Source organism: Arachis hypogaea, chromosome 12, assembly GCF_003086295.3.
Source record: "Arachis hypogaea cultivar Tifrunner chromosome 12, arahy.Tifrunner.gnm2.J5K5, whole genome shotgun sequence".
In the NCBI taxonomy this organism is placed as follows: Eukaryota; Viridiplantae; Streptophyta; class Magnoliopsida; order Fabales; family Fabaceae; genus Arachis; species Arachis hypogaea.
The window spans coordinates 4,717,604-4,741,892 of record NC_092047.1 but is presented as its reverse complement, the minus strand read 5'-3'; the positions used below and the strand labels follow the sequence as shown (position 1 = coordinate 4,741,892).

Below are 24,289 nucleotides of genomic sequence, written 5' to 3'. Positions count from 1 at the left end.
CTGTGAATCTTCTAAAGTCCCGGGTAGTGATGGGTACAATTTAAACTTCATCAAACGATGCTGGGAGGATATTGGCCAGGAGTTCACTGCAGCAGTGATGGATTTCTTCCAAAGTGCTAAGTTACCAGCCGATGCGAATGTCACATGGGTGACGCTAGCCCCGAAATTTGTGGGGGCTAAGGAGATCAAGGACTTTCGGCCAATTAGTATGGTGGGGTGTGTGTATAAGGTGGTCTCCAAGGTCTTAGTACGGAGAATGAGAACAGTGATGCCGGATTTGGTTGGCGAGACACATAGTGCTTTTGTCAAGGGTAGGAAGATACATGACGGAGCCCCCATCGCTTGTGAGACGGTACAATGGCTCAAGTCACGGAGAAAGAAGGCAGCAATCATAAAGCTAGACTTTCAGAAAGCATATGACAGAGTCAGATGGAGCTTTGTGGATATTGTACTTCAGAAGATGGGGTTCGGGCAAAGGTGGAGGAACTGGGTGAAGGAGTGTGTCAGTTTGGCCTCTATGTCGGTCCTGGTGAATGGTTCGCCATCCAAGGCATTTAAAATGGAAATGGGTTTAAGACAAGGGGATACCCTCTCGCCTCTTCTGTTTGTGCTCGTGGTTGATGTTTTGCATAGAATGTTCAGGGAAGCCGTAAGGAACGGGCGCATTGCTCCATTGCTGGTTGGGAGAGATCATATTGAATTGTCTCATCTCCAATTCGCAAATGATACTATCTTGTTTTGCCCCGGAGACATAAACAATTGTGAATTACAAGAGGTTGCTGCGTTGTTTTGAGTTGATGTTTGGGCTGAGTATCAATTTTGATAAGTCGAATCTGATCCCAGTGAATTGTGAGCAGGAGTGGGTTGAGCATGTGTGTGGCCTTCTGGGATGTAAACAAGCGGCGCTACCTATTCGGTACCTCGGTGTCTCTTTAGGTGCGAATCCTCGGTTGGTGAAGACTTGAAAGCCTATCATAGAAAAGGTGGAATCGAAGCTCAGCTTGTGGAAAGCAAAGGTCTTAAACAAAGCAGGTAAGCTAATTCTCATCAAATCGGTTTTGAATAGCTTACCGATTTATTACCTTAGCCTATACAAGATGCCGAAGGCGGTCGCTAACAAGTTGATTGCACTTCAGAGAAGTTTTATGTGGTGTGTAAGGGGGATGGTAACTATGGTATGCCGCTAGTAAAGTGGGAAGTGGTCCAGGCTCCAAAAAAGGCTGGAGGCTTGGGAGTCGGAGATGCAGTGATCAGGAACACAGCGCTTTTGTTCAAATGGTGGTGGCGTTTATCAAAGGAGGAATGCCCGTTGTGGAAGAAGGTTGTTTGTTCGTGTAATAATCTTGACCCTAATGCTATGCTATCTAGTCAGACTTTACCAGTTAAGGGGGTCCATGGAAAGATATCTGTCAGTTGAATATAGCAGAACAACAGGTGAAAGAGAAGCTTATTAGTGGCCTGGCGATGGAAGTAGGGGATGGAAGATGGACTCGGTTTTGGGAATATAATTGGGTGCAAGGTGGTCCTCTGAAAGGAAGTTTTCCAAGGCTCTTCTCTATTTCAAACTAACAAGGATATGTGATAGGGGACTGTGGGTTCTGAGATGGGCTAGAATGGATTTAGAATTTTCAGTGGAGGAGGGAGCTATTCCAATGGGAGTTGGAATTGGCTCATCAACTTCATGAAAGGTTAAAACCAGTAAAACTATCAACTGGTAAAGAGGATAATATTGTGTGGAAGTTTGATAATAAAGGTATTTTTTCTACTAACTTTTTCGTGCAGGTGGTGCAATCGGAGACTCTTTCGGAAGAGATTACGAGCTATAGTTTCACTAAATCAATTTGGGGAGGACTTGTATCTACGAGAATTGAGCTTTTTGGCTGGTTCGTTCTGATTGATAGGGTAAATACTAAAGAAAGGATGAGCAGGTTAGGTGTGATTCATCAAAATGATAATATGTGTGCCCTGTGTAAAAAGGAGACGGAATCTGTTCATCATTTGTTTCTTGTATGTGAGTTTACGTGGAAGGTGTGGTGCGCTTGGCTAAGACATTTTGATAGACCGTGGGCGGTCCCAGGAACCATGAAAGGACTGTTTGAGAGTTGGATTGGCATGCTTAACAGGAAGGAGGAGCGGCATATGTTGTTGATTGGATTTTTTACAGTGATTTGGAACATCTGGATGGAGAGAAATGATAGAATCTTCAACAACAGGGAAGCAGGTGCTGAGGACGTACAACGAAGGACGTTTTTGAGCTACAAGGAGTGGTCTAGTACTGATCATTTTGGCTGTTGATGGCTTTGCCGGAGTTGACCAAATTTGATCCCTTTTGTGTTCTTTTGTGTGTTTCGTTTTTACTTTTGTAATCTACTGCTCTACTATAATGTGTTGAGCTTTCGTTGTTTCAAAAAAAAGTGTGGGAAGGGTATGTAATTAGTTCTAAAGAGAGTGAGGAGTTTATTAAAAGAAATATTCATTAACTTAACATTTTAATGTTTTGAGTTAGATGTGGTATTTTTTTATTTTGTGTTCTCTCACTTAATTCTTTCTCAAAATTTCTTCTCATGGTGGCCCAACAAACCTATAAAATTTTTTATACTGAAAAAAGACGAAACATGGAACATCTATATACACATTATAATTGAAAAACAAAAAACAATGGTCATGGAAATATCAAAAACAAATTTATAAAGTAGAGAAATGATGCTCAACGTTAGGTTTGATGAATATATAAGATGATCATGGAAGCAGTGGTTTTGCATCATCAGTAAATACTTGCAAGAACACAAATTATCAAAGTTTTCTGCCTCCTCCATACCAGAATATATCCAATATGATATGCACACCTGTATGGCATACATATGAATTGAGGGTAAGTTTCAAAATTTATTTTTTATTTCATTTTTTTCACTTTGATCTAGTTCAGAGTGTTTTACCTTCAAATTTTCAAAAAAAAAAAAAAGAAAAGGGAAATATTAGCATAAATTTTAAAGATAAAAAACAATAAGGATTTTTTTTAAGAACAACTCATTTTTCAGCTTTTTTTTGTAGAAGCTAAAAGTAACAGCTTATCAGAAAATTTACTTTTCAACTTTTACAACTTTTATAAAAAGACTTTAATTGGAAAATAACTTATTAGGAAGCTAAAACAAACACATTCCAGCTACAAATTATTGTTCTCCCTTTTGAATTTGCAAAATCTTTTAGTTACTAGTTTAGTGTTGTGATGATTTTATTACAGTATCTTCAAAATGATCAAACAACAACTATCATATTATCTGCTCCCTACACTCTAGGATGGGTTGGAATTGGATTTTCAAAAGATGCCATGATGGTTGGTTCAAGTGTGATGGTTGGATGGATTAACAAACACGGCCACTCGAAAATCAAGCAGTTTTACTTGCGCGCCAAGAAACCGTCAGAAGTCTTAGAAGACAAAGGTGAACTGCCACTAAATAATTTGCCTGCAGCAGTGGCAACCAATGGAGCTGAAATTCATTTGGCTTTCCAGTTGAAGATGGAAATTCCATTGGAGAGGCAACAAGTTCTTTTGGCTTTTAGTGTTAAATATCCCAAGAACAATAACCATCTTTCCAAGCATGATGACAAAACATCTTTTGTATTTGATTTTACTTCAGGTACTGAACTTTTTCTCTATAAGACTGTTGCTACATTAGTGTTATTCTTGAAGTGTATGCAGTTTCACGCAATTTTCAATTAAATTCTTATATTTTAAATATTTATAATTAAGTTCTTCAGTTTTTCAACCAAGATTTTTATCAAAGCATCATAGCAGATGCACTATTTTTATAATTACTCTCTATTTTATTACACAATGTGATGCTTTTTCAATTTCTAGTTCTTCTTTCAAAAGAAATTTTTTATTTAATTACTATGGAGATGTTTATAGTTTCACTCTAACTATCAATTAGTTATGTGTACTTTACAGCATTTTTTAGGAAATAACAATGATTCTAGTATAGGGGTTTGATCACAAAATTTGTAAATTAGAGGGTCTTGGTTGAAAAACAACATGGGCATTTAATAAAAAAGGTTTAAACCGTATATAATTAATTTAAAACTTTTATATAATAAAAAAAGGCTTCATTACAAATTTTTATACTATAAAAAATTATTGAAAATTGAATAAAACAATAAGATTTTCTAAAGTAATTTAACTGAAAATTTTTTCTTTTCGCCTTCTCTTAACAAACAAAATTTGAGTTCGCTAGATTTAAATAAATTTAACCACCAATTTAATCTCAAATTATCACTTTTAAGAAGTACAAACCAAAGTAGAAATTCATATTAATCCAAGAACTAGTTACTTCTCTTTTACATATATGACTTGGTGAAACATTTGTAGCTTCTTATGATAGTTGATCAACTTTGTACTTCAATCAGATTCTAAGGGCCCTTTACCATCATCCAATGAGTTGATTCAGATGAGGAAGAACCATGGAATTGTAGGTATAATAGGATGGGGTCTAATCCTACCTATGGGGGTGATCATTGCTAGATACTTCAGGCATAAAGATCCTCAGTGGTTCTATCTTCATGCAGCCATTCAATTTGTTGGATTCACATTTGGTCTTGTTACAATCATTCTTGGATTGCAACTCTACACCAAGATGAATGCTCATATACCAGCTCACAGAGGCATAGGCATTTTTGTCTTTGTACTAAGCATTCTTCAGGTTTGTCACCGACTCTTAATATATAATAGGTTTAATTATTCTGAAGATCTATGTAATTTCGCTTAACTTTCAATTAATTTGTTGTAGTTTAGAAGTTCATAATCAAGTTCTTGTATTGCGCAAAAGTCTTCATTCAGGTTTCTATAATTTAAACATTTCTATTGAAGTCTTTTTAGTATATAAATGTTTTTTTCAATCAAATAGTTTTAAAATGTTGCAATATTATCCATTAAAAGGCTTGATCACAATTTTTTTTTAAAATCAGAGAGACCTATCTGAAAAACTTTTGTACAATATGTGAACTTGGTTAAAAACATTGAAATTATAGGGACATGATAAAGAGTTTTATACAATATAGAAATTCGATTCCAAACTCTTAAAAGTATAAAAATCCTAACTGAAAAAGTTGAGTGAAACTATAAGTAGCTTGAAAGTAATTTAACCTAGATAATACTATAAGTATTCTACATCTCTCACTCTAAGTACAATTTGAATTTTCAGATATTGGCATTATTTTTGAGACCAAACAAGGATTCAAACATTCGAAGAATCTGGAATTTGTACCACAATTGGTTTGGAAGGTTGGCAATGTTATTTGCAACCATGAACATAGTGTTGGGAATACAAGCTGCTGGGGCAGGAAAAGAATGGAAGATAGGCTATGGATTCCTTTTTGGTATAACAGTTGTTGTAGCCATTGTTCTTGAAGTATTAGCATATTTGAGAAGACAAGAGATGAAATCTTTGCCTCCAAACTTCCAAATAGACCCTTTTAGAGGAAAATCTACATTTCCAACTCATCTTTAGTGAAAGCATATTTTCTGTTTTATTTTACTTTCATTTTAATTCATTTTTTAGAGCATGTGCATAAACATTGCCATTCCAACAATACTGTTTGTTGTAGTCTCACAATTTGCAGAAACAAAGTTTTCTGCATTAAAAAAATGTACTAATCATTGTAATTGAGGCACTTTGAAATCAATAATTCAATATAAACATGTACAAAGCTTAGTGAAATCACTAAGATTAAATGTTTAAAAACAAATATAAACTTATGCATCATAATTAAGTGGATATATGATGTGAAGAAAATACCTACCTGCATTGCTGCACATATCTATATGCTTACAATGAAAACAAACTATATACAATAATAAGTTTCAGCCTTTTGCTTATTGTATTTAAAAAATAATTATCTTTATTAATATGTTCACATTATTTCAGTTATAACAACTCAAAAACCAGTCAACCAAAAAAGGGAGGAAAAAAAAAGAAGGAAAAAAGAAAAAGAAAGAGAGAAAATAAAGTATATACAGTTGAACAAAATTAACTAATAGAGCCAGTGCCATTGATAATAATGTAACCAAAAAATAATTAGAAACAGTCTAATTGTTCCTGTAATTAATATATCAAAATTGTCTAAACTACATTAAACCAAAATCTTCATCTTGAAGGCATCTCTGAAACGACCAAAATCAATTATGATGAAGCTGCAGACCAAGCAAGATTATCAGCATTAGTGCTGTTCCCCAAACAACTTGAACAAAATTGGTTCAAGATTTGATGAATTTGAATCAGCATAAAGATTTTGTAGGTGAGACAATACCTTTGAATTGAAGAAAAGCCTCCAAGTCTTCCATCTTAAAAAAGGAGACATCTGCATGAATTTCGTGAATTTAAATCGTGGAAATGTCATAGTTTCTTCAAAGCTCAAACAAATATAGTAACATCAACAAACAGAAAAGTAATGAATGTAGAATACATACCAAAAACTTCCAAAGCATAGTGTCGATATAAAGCTGATACACTGCAATTTGTAATTGAATTCCGGAAATGCTTGAACTCCAACCATATAATATCACTTTTTGCAATTTATCAACCATAACTGCTACCTTTCATTAGTAACAAACAGGACTTCGAGTTAAGCAGTAGCTGTACAATCTTTACTAGAAGAGATGTTGATTGACCTGGGAGCATCACTTCCTCTAACTATTCGGTTATAATTAACTTTGAACGACTGAGAGCCATGGGGTCGAGTAAGCAAACTTATCGGCATTCTAAGAGTCTGCTTCCGGTTTCTTCGTCCTCTAAGTAAAATGCTGAATGTCTTCTCACCATCCATGTTCATTTCACTGCTGCTACTATGATCATTTATTCCAATGCTTTGACTTTGGTTGTTCCCAGCATTTTCAGTTTGAGGAAAATTTGGATTACCATTTTCTTTAACACCTTCCGAAACAGCACTAATCACTTCACTTTCACTACTCTCTGAAGTCAACCCTTTCACTTCTTTATTGGATTCCCCAATGTTTTCAATGCTCTCAGGCAGAACTACACCTGAAACTTCAGTTACATGTCCCTGCACCTGTGGCTCCAAAATGTGATCCTGGAGAGGTTCAATGATAGCTGCTGGCAGAGGATATTCCACAGGCTGACAAACAGGCCAAATGGCTCCAGGACCAAACTTACATACATTTGGAGGGTTCAGACTGCACTGCCAAGTAAAATGATTCGCATGAAAAGCACCCGTGGTGACTGGAAAGTTGGTGGTTGGCACTGACTGAGGTTGACTATACGGAGGATACATAAATGGCAATGGTTGCATCATGTTTGGTGTTGGGGGTGGTGAAGGGTATGCATGATGAGGAGGCAGCACAGTAGCAGGACTTGGAGGAACATGATGAACATTCATGTTCACTGGCCAAGGGCCAATAGTAGGAACAGCACCAGGACTAGGAGGAAGTGTTGCATTCATTGCGATTGTTGGAGCCCGTGCCATGATAGGTGATGGGTTGAATGGAGCTGCAGACGCAGATAATTTTTTATATGGAATGCCCTGAGCATGACTCTGAGTTGGACTTGATGATGATGTGTTGAACTTCATATTCTCACTATCCTGGGAGACAGGAGTTGAATTATCGATCGAGTCAAAACCACCTGATGATTTGCTTGCATCTGTTTCTTGTTTGTGAGAGTCTACAGGAGCATCCACTACCCCAACCAATATGTTATTATCAGATGCTTCTTGAGCCTCTACATCCCCAGATTCTAGAGCCTCATTATTCTCACAATTATCTTGCACAAAATCAATGATTTCGGTTTCCTCTTTCTTCTCAGCAACTTTAGTATCATCTTGTAAACCATCTACGCAATATGCTGGTGAATCATCATGCTTCTCTTTAAGTGTATCATCCACCTCTTCCAGGTTTGAGTCAGTGTTTCTATGGGCTTCAATGTCCTCCGCATCACGATTTCCAAGATCATGTTCATTGCAGAGATCATGTTCATCGCCACCAGGAATCTCGCTTTGAGGATTATAGACTTGGAACTTGGAAATTGTTCCCGGGGGAGCCAAGGCTACTTCCTTGTATGAAGGAGATTTTCCAAGGCTAACTAGAGAAGTCTTTCCCGGATTAGCATCATTCACAGATGAACTTGTTCCAGAGTCTGAATGAGAACTCAAAGGCTTGTCCACAATTTCTGTCACATTTGTGGAGGTCTTGGAAGCCGCAGGCGTAGACTTAACCCTGTATGCAACCGATTTGACTACTTTCCTTCCAAATTTAGTGCCTTGTGAGATATTCACAGCATGATTTTCAGCATGAACACCATGTGAAATTGTTCTTTTCTTCAAGAAATAATACCTGCTATTCTGATTAGTACTCCTTACCAAAGGATATTCTGTGCCAGCTTCCACATTCTTCTTCTGATAACTATAAACTTTGCCAAGAGTGGCACGTCTCTGCCTCACACGACGACCATATGAGCCAGCTGATCTTGGCCTTTGAACTGGTTGCCATCCTTCCTCCCCATCACCATGCACTTCAGACACAACTTCACCAGAAATATCCTGCTTTTCATCCGAGATCTTTTCTAAAATAGGCTGTTCTGAATAAGATGCAGAGTTGCTCCCCGGGTCAGAATCTGCCCTACCTTCAGGTTCAGGTTCATGTACCTCATCATCTGAAATCTCTTTTGGAGTTTCCTTCGAAGACTCATCAGAACTCGTAGATCCGGTGCTCTGGTAGGATTTGGCCCTCACCTGACAAATTAGAAAATGCTTGGGGCATTAGTAATACATCAACTATGCTATATTCACCTTTTCAAATCAGCAAAAAGCCAGCACATACTTGGGTTTATAGTTAGTTTCCAGAAAACAAATTGCAGTTGATTCCATATAAAGGTTAAGAATTTTGTACCTTTAGTATCTGGCTTCTTCTCTTTGCTGCCACATCTCTTCCTTTGGCATCTTGGTTAGGATTAATGTAGTCAAGTAGATCTGACACACTGAAAAAATCCAACGAAATATAAGAAAGAATATCTACAGATGTTATTATACAACTATCATGGATATCAATACAAGATATTCACGATTATTAACAACTGTATCCTTATTGATTCTATCACATCCTACTCATATTAGTTACAAATTCTAATAAAATTATTTAATAAGAAAAAGTTGAATGATGGTATACCTTAGATGCCCTTTACTAGCTATTGATGCATCAGGCTTCCGTGTACCATTTCGAGCAGCTTCTTGCTGCTCAAATGCCTTGGATTCAAAATACTCAAGCCAAGCGGCAGCATCCTGCACATTTTATCACAGAACTGTAATATAAACAGGTATAATTTTTATATGATTTTTACTTATAACTGATGGCATACTCTCTTCAAACAATGATCTATGACAACTGTTAAGAATTCAATATACAAGTTAACACTTAACAAGTCTTGGATTCAACAAATTACTGTTTGCATAACAAGGAAGAAATTACGCGTAACAACATACCTGCGTACGCAAATCATCAGGGCCAAGTTTTGCCCGCAAAATTTGCAAAGTTGTTTGCTCATGCTGCACACTCAATGGATATGCTTCCATTAAAGAGAGAGCTATTGCTATAGCATGATAACTTGCAGCTGTCTGCAGAGAATGAAATTCAATAGAGATGTTAAGTATAATAAAAGGTTGATCACATAAACAAATAAAAGAGGAAAGGTTACTATTGGCGCTAACAATTCAAGAAAAAACATTGTACATTCAATAACATGACTAAACTAAAACCTGAATATGATCTGGACCAAGTAATCTTTGGTTGCACTTCAAAGCTTTGTGAAGATATCTAAGAGCAATGTGTACATTTCCTAGACCTTCTTCCATCATAGCGACATTGATGTAAGTTGCAGCAGTGTTTGGATGAGATGGGCCACAAGTTAGGTGCAAAAGATATAAAGCGCGCTTTACATACCTGATAGAAGTGCAGAAAAGAAAACGATTATAAGATTAAAAGTCAAATAATTTTTGTAAGGCACTTCACTACATTGTACAACAACAAAACATACTTCAGAGCCAACTCTGTGTGTTGAAGTCTATAATAGAAAACTGCAAGATCCCCATAACTCTTCATAGTATCTGGATGATCCAGGCCTAATTCTCTCTCATTAATATCCAAAGCTTTTTGTTGATAAATTGTAGCCTGCAATTAAAGAAAAAAGTATTATAGAAACTAAGGTAAACTTGGATACTCAAACAAGAAAAGTATGTTCAACATTGGACATTAGACCTGATTGAAGTCTCCAGTATGATATAAAACTACAGCAAGAAGGCTGTATGCTCCTGCTGTCATCCGATGGTAAGGACCGCAAACTGCTACAAGCTTGGCAAGAGCCTGTCACCAACAAATTGTAGCAAATGTCACACAACAGAACCAAAATGAAACTATAGTATATATGAACCTTATCCGAAGCTGAAAGTTTTCCGGACAAAAGGTCTACAGACAGATATACCTTTGTGCCGAAGGTAACTGCATCCTCAAGCTTTCCCTTGTCTAAAGCTGTTTTGGATGATTCTAGGAGCTGCCTTCCATCTGCAGATGAGCATGCGGCTTGCTGCAAAGATAATAGAGTGCAAAGTTCAGTTCTATTAAATCAACATTGACAATTATGTCAGAGAACATATAATTATATAGCAGAAAGCTATCCTTTATAGATAAATATTTTCTGCCATGCTTCTTAATGGGAAACTTTTATCCACATCCAGTTGTATTCTTCTTCCTTATATTAATGAAATTCTTATTTTATCCAAATATATATTCTCTTTTACTCTACCTTATGAACGGGTACCAAGCTGACAATATCAGATTTCTGAAAGGGAGTTGGAGAATCCAAATCAAAATCCTTTGGGACAAGCTCAATCCCCACCTAACAAAGACAGTAACTATTAGAAATAAAAGAGAAACAAGCCTCTAGATATCTACACAATATCATAGCAATAGGAAAACTACAATCTATGAAACATAAATGTCATGTTATAGCAATTGGAGAACCACAATCTATAAAAGATAAGAAACGGTTAAGTATTTACATGTATCTATATCTATATGAACATATGTTAGAAATATTTAAAATATATGTTTAACAATCACATTTAAGATAGTCTTGAACAAAAAGCCTACATAAAGCATATCTTAATTCTTAATTCTTAAATGTTAACAAAAATTTCTATATATTACAGCTGAATCTTTAAGCAGTACCTTGTGACATAAACCTCGTAAAATTGCAAACTTCCTCACATCCTTGTAATTCGAGCTGCTAAGATCCCAATTAAACCTTTTCTTCAAAAACACCTCAAGCCATCTCCAAACTAAAGGATGAACTTCAGATGAATTAACTAATTCTCTATTCTCAGGAACACCAAGAAGCAAATTCAATGCACAAGCTACTGATGTTGCTATTTTCCCCTTGTCATCAACAGCAGAAATCACTGCCTGCAGGATGTGCTTGAAAGCACGAACTATCATTTCATGAAGGCAAAGTGATTGCACATGTGATAATTTCTCAGAAAGCTTTACCTGTAGAAGACAAGCAATAAGCAAAGATCATAAAACATGGAAAATCTACCATAAGTGATTCTAAACCAAAGATACAATCCATTACTGAATCTTCTGTGAAAAAATGCAGCAGACAGTACCAAAGCATGACGCAATAGAACGAAAAAGGGGAAGGAGAATAATTGCGGATAAACTAGATAACACTTATCTGAAGTCATAGGATTGTGGGCATGTTAATATAATATTTAAACTTCCATTTATAAATTACAACTATAGAACTTTTTAGAAGCTCAAATATAACGACTAAGGGGAAGGAGAAAGAAGGACCCCTTAGACTTATAATTAAGTTGATGAATAAAATGGGGAATAAGTACAGAGCACTCACAACTTGTCCAAGAGAACGCATTCGAAGACCCCTAGTATGCATAAAATCAGTTAGGGTGCGACCATCAACTGGAGAGAGTTCCAGTGAGCCAAAATCTGCTACCTGTATTGCATAATTAATAAAAGTAACTATGAATCTTCCAAGTCTTCTTGACTAGAGAGCTCTTCAGACAATCAACCAAACAGAATTCTATTATTACCAGTTTCGGAAGCGCAACATCCGTGTAATATTTCTTTGATAAGTCAATCAACTCTTGTATAGACTGTAAAAAACATGAGATGGTTAAAGTAAGAAACTGGATAAAATAATTCGATTTCAGTTTAAAAAACAAGGAGATCATTGTTACAGTTACAAGACGTACCTTGCGGTGCAGTCCAGTCCCTGATTCTTTTAATCGGATAAAGGCTGCTTCAGATAATATCTCCTTCAGCACTCGCTCATTCTCAGCTGCTGTAGTTTCATGCTGAGATTCTACAAATGGAGAAACTTGTACCTCTCCATTAGCACATTCAACTAGGGGTTTTGAATTCTCTGATGCTGAATTAGCATTGTTTGAATCGGGTTTCTTTTTGTTGTTCTTCAGGGCTTTAAGGGGTTTTCCAAGACCCTCAACCTTCATCTCATGTTTAGCCTTTTCTAAAGAAGGTTTCTTATCTTTTTCTGCATTGTTTTGGTCCTGCAAATGTTGTATCCAGCAAGCTCCAAGTTCCCATCTAACAAAATTGTCCAAACTCACTTCCTCTTTATCAAGCTTAGCAAGACTTTCCTTTATCAGCTTCTCCACAAAATCATGGGAAGCACCAACCTCTTCGTGCTCAAGCGTTTGCACGTGAGCCATTTGTTTATTGTTCTCTGATTGTGTTGTATTATGGAGAAGTAATCTCAAACTGCAAAGAACAGAATAATTAAGGTGCTATCATGACTTGATAAATGAGAGAGGGATCAATCAAGAGAGGGGAAAATAATAAGTATTTATGTAAAACTGAGCAAGTTGGAAACTACAACAGAATACAACAACAACAAAGCCTTATCCCACTAGGTGGGGTCGGCTATATGGATCAAATGATGCCATTGCGCCCTATCATGTATCATGTTTATATTGAGACTGTTGACAGGTAGATCTCCTTTTGACCACCTCATATATGGTCTTTTTAGGTAAAAAGATAATAAAGAACAAAAACAAACAACAAAAAACTCGTGCAGAATTTATGAAGAGAAATAAGAAATAAAAGTCATAGAAGTAGGTAAAAATATTTTACAATGCCACAGTTAGGAAAAACATGAAAACTGCTGATGGATCTCTTTCTGAGACCTTAATCCTGATGTCGGTATAGCTTTAGAGACAAAAGAAATTGCAGCTAGTAATATACAAAAGAATGAAATCGGAATGCATTCGAATCAATTAGTATTATACTATTATGTGAAGATGTAAATTATTGCAACTGTAAAACATTGAATAGTTCAAGAACCTGTTAATGTTGAGTGCATTGGCACCGCCGTCTGGTTGATCAATGAAGTCAATATTTTGTTGAGACTGATGGTTCACGTTTTCATTAACTCCACCATCAACTTTCACAACAACAACATAACCACTATATCTTACATTGATAACACCTAAAGTGATGATGTCCTGCAAATAAAATGTGGAACATTGATCAGTTATATTTAAGGACTAAAGAAGCAACCTAAAGAGACAATGCAAACAGGTAGTTTAAAAATTTCGTACATGCGCAGCAGTGTTCTCATCAGCAGTGATTCCTTTCAGTAGATTTCTCTCTACTAAATCCTTTTCATTTACTCCGGTCGCATCTACTCCATCGATTTTAGTATCAATCTTACAGTTGGCAAAAGAACCATCTTTCACAACTTTTATACTCAAGTCACCTATTCTCTCGGAATAAACAATATCGTTTTCTCGAGCTGAGCCGCTAAAATTTGGATCTTCCATTACATTTTTAACGGCCTTTATTGCTCTGAAAATTGCAACATCGACAAATAAGCTGTGCAGAAGGAATGCTTTTCTATCACGAACTTGCCTTTCTTCTGCGGTCTTGCAAGGCATAGATGCAATAAACGAAAACTCATTGGACCACGGAAACAAATCAAACTTTCCATCCCTTCCTAGACCACCACCATTTCCTCCCCAAGCTTCATCCTCCACAGGAAGAGGAGTGAAAATAGATGGTGATTGTGCTGAAACAGGAGGAACAAGCCATGTGTTTGCTCTGAAACCATAGGGAAGATTGCCAAACTGGAGACAAATAACAAATAAAGAAGGTTAATAATAATGATAGAAGCCATTAACATGATCTATGATTCACCTCACAAATCAAAGAAAATTGCACAATATGAATAAAATATGAAACAACCAAAAGTTCATCGAATACCTTGTTACGTTCTGAAAATGCCTTCAAGAGATCATCATAAGCCTGAAATTGAGAAATAAATCTTTACAATGTTATAATTAGAGTAAACCAAACTACCAAGGCATAATCCACAAAAATTGCAGTGAATTCAATCGGAACAAAAAATCAAGTGAGACTATCTTAAACAAAGAGTGTATAACACTAACATTATCAAAAGCTCTGCTGAGCTGTCTCAACAAATCGACGAGATTGTGACACAGAATCCGCTGCTTCCCAACACTGTAAAAACCCTTCCTGCAAGCTTCAACGTGCACCACTTTCCCATTACACAGCTTCACCTGATAACAAATAAAAAAAACAGAACCAATGCACTTCAATTATCTCATTTCACTTTCAGACAACAAACAAAATAGCAACTACAATAAATTCAAGGATCAGAGAGCTTTACATCAAGAGAGAAGAGATAATCCTCCTCCAATATCTCCTCCATGCGCCGCCTCGCCGCCCTCTTAATATCTGCACACAGTTTCACTCACTCACTTCAGTATGACAACACAGTTCCAAAAACATCTATACTCACTCATTTTCACTTCAAAAATTAAAAAATCATACAAAATATCAAATTAGTGGCTATGAATGTTCTCCAAGTAAGAATTAAATGTGTTCGATATGGATACAGGTATTTGTCAACCAAAGCTCGCGCCAAAACTAGAGTTAGTTATTCGGTTAGTTTCAGCTGGAATAGTTAGTTATTTACTTACTTACTTAGTTACGCAGAATAACCAACTCCAAAAGGTGAAACTAACCTAACAACTAACTAACAGAAAGTGAAAATAAAGAGAAAATGCAGAGAGAGAGAGAGAGAGAGAGAGAGAGAGAGAGAGATTACATTGGAAGGGAGGAGTGAGGTGTGAGAGAGAGAAGAACTCGTAGAAGCTTCCGAGCTTCGGGGACGAGTGGCTGATCTCGCCGTCACCGTCAGAAGCTGCCGCCGCCGCGGCTGCCGCATCTTTCGGCGGTTGCTTTTCAGACGGCGTTTGAGGCTTACCGGATTTAGGTGTTGTTGCGGCGGCCGGATTCTTCGCCGGCAACGTCGGAGACGAGGGGCCGAAGGCGGTGGTGCAGGCAACGATATCGAGGAGTCTTCTGACGTGTGCCTCCGCTCCAGCTTCGTCATAGTCCTCTGCGAAAGGTAAGGAACAAGATAACTTCTACGACGTCGTTTCAATAATTTGTTTTTTTTTATAATTTAATTTTTAATTTTTAAAAATGTGTGGTAATTCAATCATGTAATTTAAATTTAATTATACCTTCAACCAAAGTGAGGATGCAAGGTTTCAGTGCGGACACGTCCACCGTGTCCTTCAACCGAGGGCCCCTTACCTGAAAAAAAAGAAGTAGATTTTAAATTTTAAAAAAAAAAAAGAAAATAAAACAAAGATAATATTATCTTATTAATATTAATAATTTAATATCATATGAAAATTAAAATATTAATTTTCATATATTGAGTAATGTTACAGGACCGATAAATATTATACTTTTTTATCAATCTTTAACCAATAATAATTTATTCACATATTTACAAAAATTTTATACACAAAATATATAATTTATATTTATATTTTTTAAAATTTATATATAAATTAATAAAATTTATTTATTAAAAATAATTTAATAATTATTTATATTAAATAATAACAAAAAATATTAAAAATTAATAGTCTTTAAAAAATGTTCTATTATTATGAATTATTATGAATTTCTCTATTATTATTATGAATAGAGTTTAGTTTATAATAGGTAGCTTTATTAATGACTAATAATGCAACCATAATTGTGTCCAATATTGAAATTCAACCTTTTTTATGCATAATTTGCATCGAAATACAGACTTTACATTCGCCAAATACAACATTACAACTTCCGTACGAAAGTTGGTCATCCATATTTTTTTATTATTTAAAAACTTTTTCGCAAATTAAAAATTAAAATTTTAATAAGACCTCGCCTAATATACCAACTATATAGATCTATTTTTGGTAATATTTCATATTTCTCAGACGGTGCATGAATATTATTGGTTCTCAATATTCAAATTAGTCAAACTGAAGTCAAACATATTGAAATTAACACCGCAGAATGTCTTGCATAATGTCCCAATTCAAACAGTATAATTTTTCTTTTCTTTCCCAATATAGTTAGTCCCATACGGCAATAATATAATGATTGGTGGAAACTAAAACAATTAATAAAATTATAAAATATATTAATTAATTTACCTCATGTGATAGAGAAAAATTTGTGATGTAACATGTCTCTGTGTTCACCGATAAGAGACGTCTAACATCTATTATTCTGTCCGTTGATATTCCCTAATTCAAAATAAAGGGAAAAACTTTAATAATATCGCATCAATTTAAGTGTAACAATAAATAAATAAATAAAATGGCGAAAGCTATGTGACAAAACTTGGAAAAGAAGAAGAAGAAAAATATTACAATGACCTCAAGCTTTGGAATTTGGTTTAATTAAAAACTAGTTTCTCAAACATTTTTTTTGTCTATATGTTACATTGTCAAAATGATATTTCACAACCACACAAATATATATATATGCAATACAACTGTACACGCCTCAACTTGTAATTGAAATAAAGCCAAAAAAAAATTTACAAGAAATTTATATAACTCATAAAATATAATTAATAATTAAATATTTACATGAAAAAAAAAATTAAAATTAAGCATAGGTTTAGAAACTAGTTAAAACGTTTTGGTGATGCTTGGTTGACATAATATATCGTTAGGAATAATAATTTTTTTCAAACGTTTTGGTGATAAAGTGAGCAACTTAATGGTTGAACACTTTTTCCATCCGCTAATGATAATTAATAATATTAATTAATCTACTAAGCATAAAGTTCAGCACTGAACAAGCACAATCTAGAAAAAAGATAACAAATGAGAATCATGGCAATAGCCATAGTCAATGCACAAATTAAAAATTAAAGCCTATCAACTTAAGCTTCATATATAGTATTTTATTAAGTCAAAATTTAAATTAATGAAAAAAAAAAAGAGCATACCTTGAGAACAACATGAGTTTCATCAACAAGGTTCACAGTCATATCTATGACAACCGGAAGAACTGCAAAATAATAATTAAAACATTTTTCATAAATTTTTAATCAAATAGTTAAATTGAAAATTCTAAATTTTTTGGGATAAAATAGTAAAAAACTAATTAAATGACATAACTCATTACAGAGTCTCTTTTCGCATTCAAATTAATTGGCTTAAAGAATTAAGATAAACTTCGTTTAAGACTATTAAAGTATAATAAGAAATTAAGAAAATTGTATAAATTAGATAAAAATTTTGTTAATTAATTAAATTACCCTTCTCTTCCTTCTTCTTCTTCTCTCCCTTGGTCTTTCCACTTCTGTTCCTTGGTGCCATTCTCAGATTGATAAAACCAAATTGGTAGCTTTAATTCCCAGCACTCTTATATAAATACAAAGAAAATATTATAAATTAGTGGGAGATTATAAAAAACTATGAACCAAGGCTTATTCATGGCCTAATAATAATAAACAAAAATTTTGAATATAACTAAAAATATGTAATTGAAATAACACCACGACGACAGCAGCAATAACAACAAAGTCTTATCCCACGAGACGAACGAAGAAGTTTAAGTTGAATAGAATAGTGCGAAAAATTACCAAAACACCAAGAAGGCAAGAGCTTTGTATAGTAATGAGAATTCTGAAGAAGAGTGACAAAGACAGAATATGTAAGAGTCTTTAATGCATTGCTTGCTGAGTTGGTAGGCAATAACAATAACTATGAAAAGGGTATAAACTGAAAATGAAAGTTGAGTTTTTGGAGCAGAGAAAAGGGAAGGGTAGTTCAGAGTAGTGAAGTAGTATATAGTACTTTGTGTTTTCTGAGAAGGTGGATAATAATAATGGATAGAAAGATAGAAAGATAGAATAGAATAGAAGGAGAGAAAAAATGATAAGAGGGGAAGCAAAATGGAAGAGAGGAAGCACAAATATAGAGGATGGTGTGATAAGGAAGGAAGGGCTGAGATTCAATGCTCAGAAAAAATGATAATAATATGGCATTTATATATGGCAGCTTGCTACCTCATACACACACACACTTTCCTTAATTATCAATTTGTCCTATGTTTTTGTATTTTTTTTTTTAAATATATAAATAATATGTAGTTTTTATTTTTGACACTATTAAACATTACAAAAAAAATTTATAGGGTTATCTAATCAGATTTATATATCTAAATAATTTTTAAAGAATAAATTGTAAAAAATATATTCAAATTATGGGAATGGATCTTTTCAATTGTTAAAAAAAATTAAGAGTGTAAAGTATAATTTTTAATATTTTATTGTTTTCTCTCTCATATTTATTCTTGATCCCACTTATAAAATTAATAATGGGAGATCATACTTTATTCCCTAAATTGTTAAAAAATTGAAAAAATTCATTTTCTCAAATTATCTTAAACTTGACAAGAGTATTTTTGAATTTTATTATCAACAAAAATATTTTCAAATATTTTTAAAAATACAAAAAAAATATTCAATTGTAATTAAAGACTTATTCCATGAATGAAAAAAAATATGATGTGGCTAACGAAAAAAATATATATAATGTGGCTAACAGAAAAAAATGTAACGTGGCTAACGAAACAGTCAACACTTGTCAAGTAAGATTTTAACATTCTCTGTTTATCACAAAAAAAAATATAATGTGACTAGCGGAACAGTCAACACGTGGCAAGTGAGACAAAAAAAAATGTAACGTGGTTAGCGGAACAGTCAACACATGGCAAATGAGACTCTAAGATTTTCTATTTATCACATCATTTTTTTCTATTAACATAAAACATTTTAGTACATAAATGTATATTTTTATTATATTTTTAAATAATTTAAAGATATTTTTATTAATAACAAATGTTAGAGCCATTTTTGTCAGAAACAACATAATTCAAATACGTTTTTGATAGTTTAATCTTTTTTAAATTATCAAAAGAGCTATTTTTATTGATATAATAATATACGAGTAAATGTTTGTATAATTTTTTTATAGTTTTAAGAGGTTTTTTTAAAAGAATATATATATATATATATATATATATATATATATATGTTAGAGAATCATTTTATATCAGTTAGTATCGTTTATATTTATATAGCATATCTGTATATTAATTGTAGGATTCTATACTTTTATTACTTTGATTATTCTGGTACCTATATATACCCCTTGTACATTGTACTTTAGATTAACCTGAATAATACACAAAACACTTTTCTCATATTTCTCTCTTGTTTCTAACATGGTATCAAGAGCTTAGTTTTTTTTTTTTCCAAGAAACAATTGGTTTCTAGCTCTTTTATTTTGTCTCCTCCGACAGTACTTTGTCCTCACTTTTCGAATCTCTCTCGACACTTTGGTTCGTCATCGCCGCCACCCTCGCCTTCTCCTCGTTGCAAGCTTTCCAACGCCACCAAATTCGTCGCCGAAAATCGTCTCACGCGCCTCCACACACCACCGGAAGTCCCTATCGTCATCAGTTTCTTCTCCTTTCCAGATTATTTCCACGCCGTTAGATTGGACCCTTGATCAACGGCTCAGACGCTTCCACGTGTCAAACCCACGCTTCTCCTCGCTCAACACGCGACCGCTTTTGCACCGACCCACCAGACCCACTTTCCTTAATTATCAATTTGTCCTATGTTTTTGTATTTTTTTTAAATATATAAATAATATATTTTTTATTTTTGACACTATTAAACATTACAAAAAAAAGTTTATACGGTTATCTAATCATATTTATATATGTAAATAATTTTTAAAAAATAAATAATAAAAAATACATTTAAATTATCTTAAGATTGACAAGAATATTTTTAAATTTTATTATCCATAAAAATATTTTTAAATATTCTTAAAACATAAAAAAAAACATTCAATTGTGATTAAAGACTTATTCCATTAATAGAAAAAATGTGGTGTGGGCGCGTGGCTAAATTTGGCGTGAGCGTGTGGCTAAATCTGGCGTGGCGTGGGCGCGTGGCTAAATCTGGCATGAGCACGTGGCTAAATCTGACGTGGCATGGGTGTGTGGCTAAATCTGGCGTGAGCGCGTAGCTAAATCTAGCGTGGACGCGTGACAAATATAGCAGTTAACTTGGCAAATAATGAGACTCTAACATTTTTTATTTGTCATATGCTCTTTTTTATTAAGCGCCTGGCTAAATATAGCGTGGACGCGTGGCTAATATAACCGTCAACGTGATAAATGATGAGACTCTAATATTTTCTGTTTGTCATATCGCTCTTTTTCATTAACGTAAAACATTTTAGTACATAAATATGTATTTTTATTATATTTTTAAATAATTTGAAGATATTTTATCAATAACAAATATTTGAGGCATTTTTATCCGGGACAACATAATTTGAGTACGTTTTTGGTAGTTTAATCTTTTTTAAATTATAAAAAGAGTTATTTTTACTAATATAATAATATACGAGTAAATGTTTGTTTAATTTTTTTATAGTTTCAACAATGCTAGAGAACCAAAAGGGTATCAGCCAAAAACCAGCTAAATGTCTTTGGGTGAATCCAAAACCTCTACGTGGATGGTACTTATGCTAGACATTAGGATGTTTCTTCTACTAAGTATCAGAATGTTTTTTTTTTCATACTAAATATACTTTTCCTTAATCAACAATGCTAGGGAACCAAAAGGGTATCAGCGAAAAACCAGCCAAATGTCTCTGGGTGAATCCAAAACCTCTACGTGGATGGTGCTTATGCTAGGCATTAGGATGTTTCTTCTACTAAATATCAGAATGTTTTTTTTTTTCATACTAAATATACTTTTCCTTAATCAACAATGCTAGGGAACCAAAAGGTATCAGCCAAAAACCAGCCAAATGTCTTTCGGTGAATCCAAAACCTCTACGTGGATGATGCTTATGTTAAGCATTAGGATGTTTTTTCTACTAAGTATCAGAATATTTTTTTTTTCATACTAAATATACTTTTTCTTAATCAACAATGCTAGGGAACCAAAAGGTATCAGCCAAAAACTAGCCAAATGTCTTTCGGTGAATCCAAAACCTCTACGTGGATGGTGCTTATGTTAGGCATTAGGATGTTTTTTCTACTAAGTATCAGAATTTTTTTTTCATACTAAATATACTTTTCCTTAATCAACAATGCTATGGAACCAAAAGGGTATCAACCAAAAACCAGCCAAATGTCTCTGGATGAATCTAAAATCTCTACGTGAATAGTATTTATACTAGGCATTAAGATGTTTCTTCTACTAAGTATCAGAATATTTTTTTTCATACTAAATATACTTTTCCTTAATTGAATAAAACTGTCTTCAATTGTGTAGTTTGGCTAAAATATTAAAACATTTGAATAATCTAGCATTTTCTCTTTTTTTTTTTTCCGAAATTATTTTTTTAGGATTTTATTGTTTCACTTTTGAATCTATTGGCTGCTGAATGTAGTGGTGGAGAAGAGGGGACCATTTATTACAAAGATAGGGTCAAAAAACCTTATTATTGGTCTTAAATTTCATCGTAATTAGGAACTTTGAGGCTGAATTTCGTAATATAAGCTTGAATTTCAGATTTTGCATTAATGAAAAGTGGCTTGCTGAACCGTTGAGGAACTCCTTCAAAATAGGAAGATAGATAGTAATTGAAAAATGTAAAATTAGTGTAAATTTAAGACCAGATATTATCCCTTTTTATTACTATTTTTTATTACTATATATATGTTATTTTAAGTTTATGGTATATAAACAAAATTTCTACTAATATAAAAAATAAGTAATAAAAATGTGGAATAATTTAAAAAAAAAAAGGAAATTTAGTAACTAGCTTTTAGTTAATTAATGTTAGTCAATTTTTTTAATTCTTAAAAATTTTTTTAAAGGATTTAGAATTTATATTTTAGTATTTAAAATTAAAAATTTATAATTTAAAGTCTAGAATTTAAAATAAATAAAACAAGAATAGTTTGGCTATTTTGTGTCTTAAGTACAAATATTGAGATTAAAAGTTAAGAAAATTTTTTATTAAAAATATAAAAACTTTAAACTTTCAGTACATTTGTTTGAATTTATTAAAAAAATTAATAAATTTCATTAATAGTAATATTATTATATGCTTTTAGAATATATATATATATATATTAGCTAAACCTATAAAATAATTTTAAAAAAATAGCTGATATTGATAAAAAAAAAATGACTCACTAACATTACTCTTTAAAAGTAGAATTTAGCTAATATTTACCTAAGAGCACAGTCGTCAAAATTAACAATTAAAAAATGTTTTTAAAAAAATGATGCAAAGTTTAGTTTTCAATGTATTTATTAAAATAAAAAGTTCACAAATTTTTAGTGGTAATAAATTTAATATATATTCTTAGAATATATGATAACTAAATTATTAAAAATATCACAGATACAAAGTGATAATATTAAATTTGGAAGTAAAAATATTGTTTTTCTAAATTTTTATTGGAAATAGGGAGTGGTTAAGGACGATCAATTTTTTCGCCAAAAATCACATTTTCATTTAACATGAGAAAATAATACTTTGATTATATATCAGTTTTATAAATGCAGTCTCCCCTTGGGAAATGTCAATTGTCAAACTAGAGAGTTTTGGACTTTGGAGTTAGATAATTCAAGACGAAACTAGAAACTACCCATTTTGATAATGAAAATATCAAAATTAATAAATTACTTTATTGTTTAATTAGTGGAGTTTATTTGAATTTCGTAGGGTTGATTTAATTAATGAATATAAACAATTAAGATTTAATTTATCCTGTTCAGATGTTATTTCACCCAAAAAATCCATTTTGGTATTCTAAACTATTCCCCAGCTAAATTTAAGGACAGCTTTATAAAAAGTGAAAAGAAAAATTATGTTCTTACATATTAAAAGATTTAAAATATTTAATATTCTAATAATATTATATGAGTTTCGTTTAACCAGTTTCTTAAGAACAATTTAGAAATATTTTTTATAGAAAAGATAAAATTTTGATGTTTCAAAAGATATTAAATGTATAACAAGAGTAAGAGTCTATACACTAAGTATTTAACATTATCAAAAATTTGTCCAAAATCGTTGACATTATTGTCGGATTTACTATTACAATCTAAAATATTTAATCCAAAAGAAAAATTCTCATAAAAAAATAATTACTAATAGATTTTTTTAATCGACGCTAATTACTGTCGAATTGACCATGATAATAATTAGGTTGACAAATCTAACAAACTGTTACTATTGAAAAAAATGCGACGGTACGTATTTGATGGTAATAAACATTTTTTTGAAATTGCATATATTCAATATTATATTAAGGTGGAAACTTAGTTGCAGTCGACTTCACGTGAAGTTGATACCTGAGAGTCGTGAGATGATTTGACTTATTTGACTAAATTTTCATCTAACAGCTCTCAGATATCAACTTCACGTAAAGTCAACTACGCCTGAGTTTTCACCTTATATTAATGTATTATGACCTGCTTTAAATTTTTAAATTTTAAATTTTAGAGTGAATATTCATCCGACTCCTGACAATTACTTCGAAAGGACAACAAAGTTCTAAAAAAAAACACCCAACCCAGTCCAGATTTTTTTTTGGGACTGATTAGTCCCTGTACAAAAAAAATAATATTGATTTTTTTTGCCACTTGTATGAAGGAAGCGCAAACGAAACTACCGCTTGTATGAAGGAAGCGCAGACGGAACTGCCGCTATCTGAAGGAAGTGCAGAACTGCCATAAAGAAACACAGACGAAACTGTCATAAGGAAACACATACAAAATACCAAGGTTGCGAGAACCGGACCGGTCAATGAACCGGTGGAATAACTGGTTCAATGGTTTAGAGGTTCAACCGAGGTTCAACCAGGGTTCAACCGGTTTAA

General features: G+C 33.2%; 2 protein-coding genes across 2 annotated transcripts; one reads left to right on the top strand and one right to left on the bottom strand.

Annotated features, from left to right (window-relative positions):
* Positions 1–1,177: 1,177 nt before the first annotated feature.
* On the top strand, positions 1,178–5,966 carry LOC112729545 (cytochrome b561 and DOMON domain-containing protein At3g61750-like). Its single transcript, XM_029291008.2, has 7 exons — positions 1,178–1,408; positions 1,783–1,928; positions 2,124–2,267; positions 2,752–2,872; positions 3,242–3,664; positions 4,437–4,697; positions 5,199–5,966. The coding sequence occupies exons 1-7, from the start codon at positions 1,178–1,180 to the stop codon at positions 5,502–5,504; spliced, it is 1,632 nt and encodes a 543-aa protein (XP_029146841.1). The 3' UTR covers positions 5,505–5,966.
* Positions 5,873–18,426, bottom strand: LOC112726498 (protein REDUCED CHLOROPLAST COVERAGE 1). Its single transcript, XM_025775903.2, has 26 exons — positions 18,003–18,426; positions 17,676–17,781; positions 17,364–17,425; positions 16,558–16,650; positions 15,586–15,658; positions 15,165–15,458; positions 14,724–14,791; positions 14,482–14,613; positions 14,297–14,338; positions 13,636–14,160; positions 13,379–13,539; positions 12,271–12,796; positions 12,109–12,171; positions 11,910–12,011; positions 11,228–11,545; positions 10,803–10,895; positions 10,482–10,583; positions 10,259–10,363; positions 10,038–10,171; positions 9,760–9,943; positions 9,487–9,618; positions 9,173–9,285; positions 8,897–8,984; positions 6,464–8,739; positions 6,304–6,354; positions 5,873–6,187 (listed from the first exon to the last, which is right to left on the bottom strand). Exons 2-24 carry the CDS (start codon positions 17,734–17,736, stop codon positions 6,619–6,621), a joined length of 5,592 nt encoding a protein of 1,863 aa, XP_025631688.1. The 5' UTR covers positions 17,737–17,781; positions 18,003–18,426; the 3' UTR covers positions 5,873–6,187; positions 6,304–6,354; positions 6,464–6,618.
* Between the last annotated feature and the right edge of the window lie 5,863 nt (positions 18,427–24,289).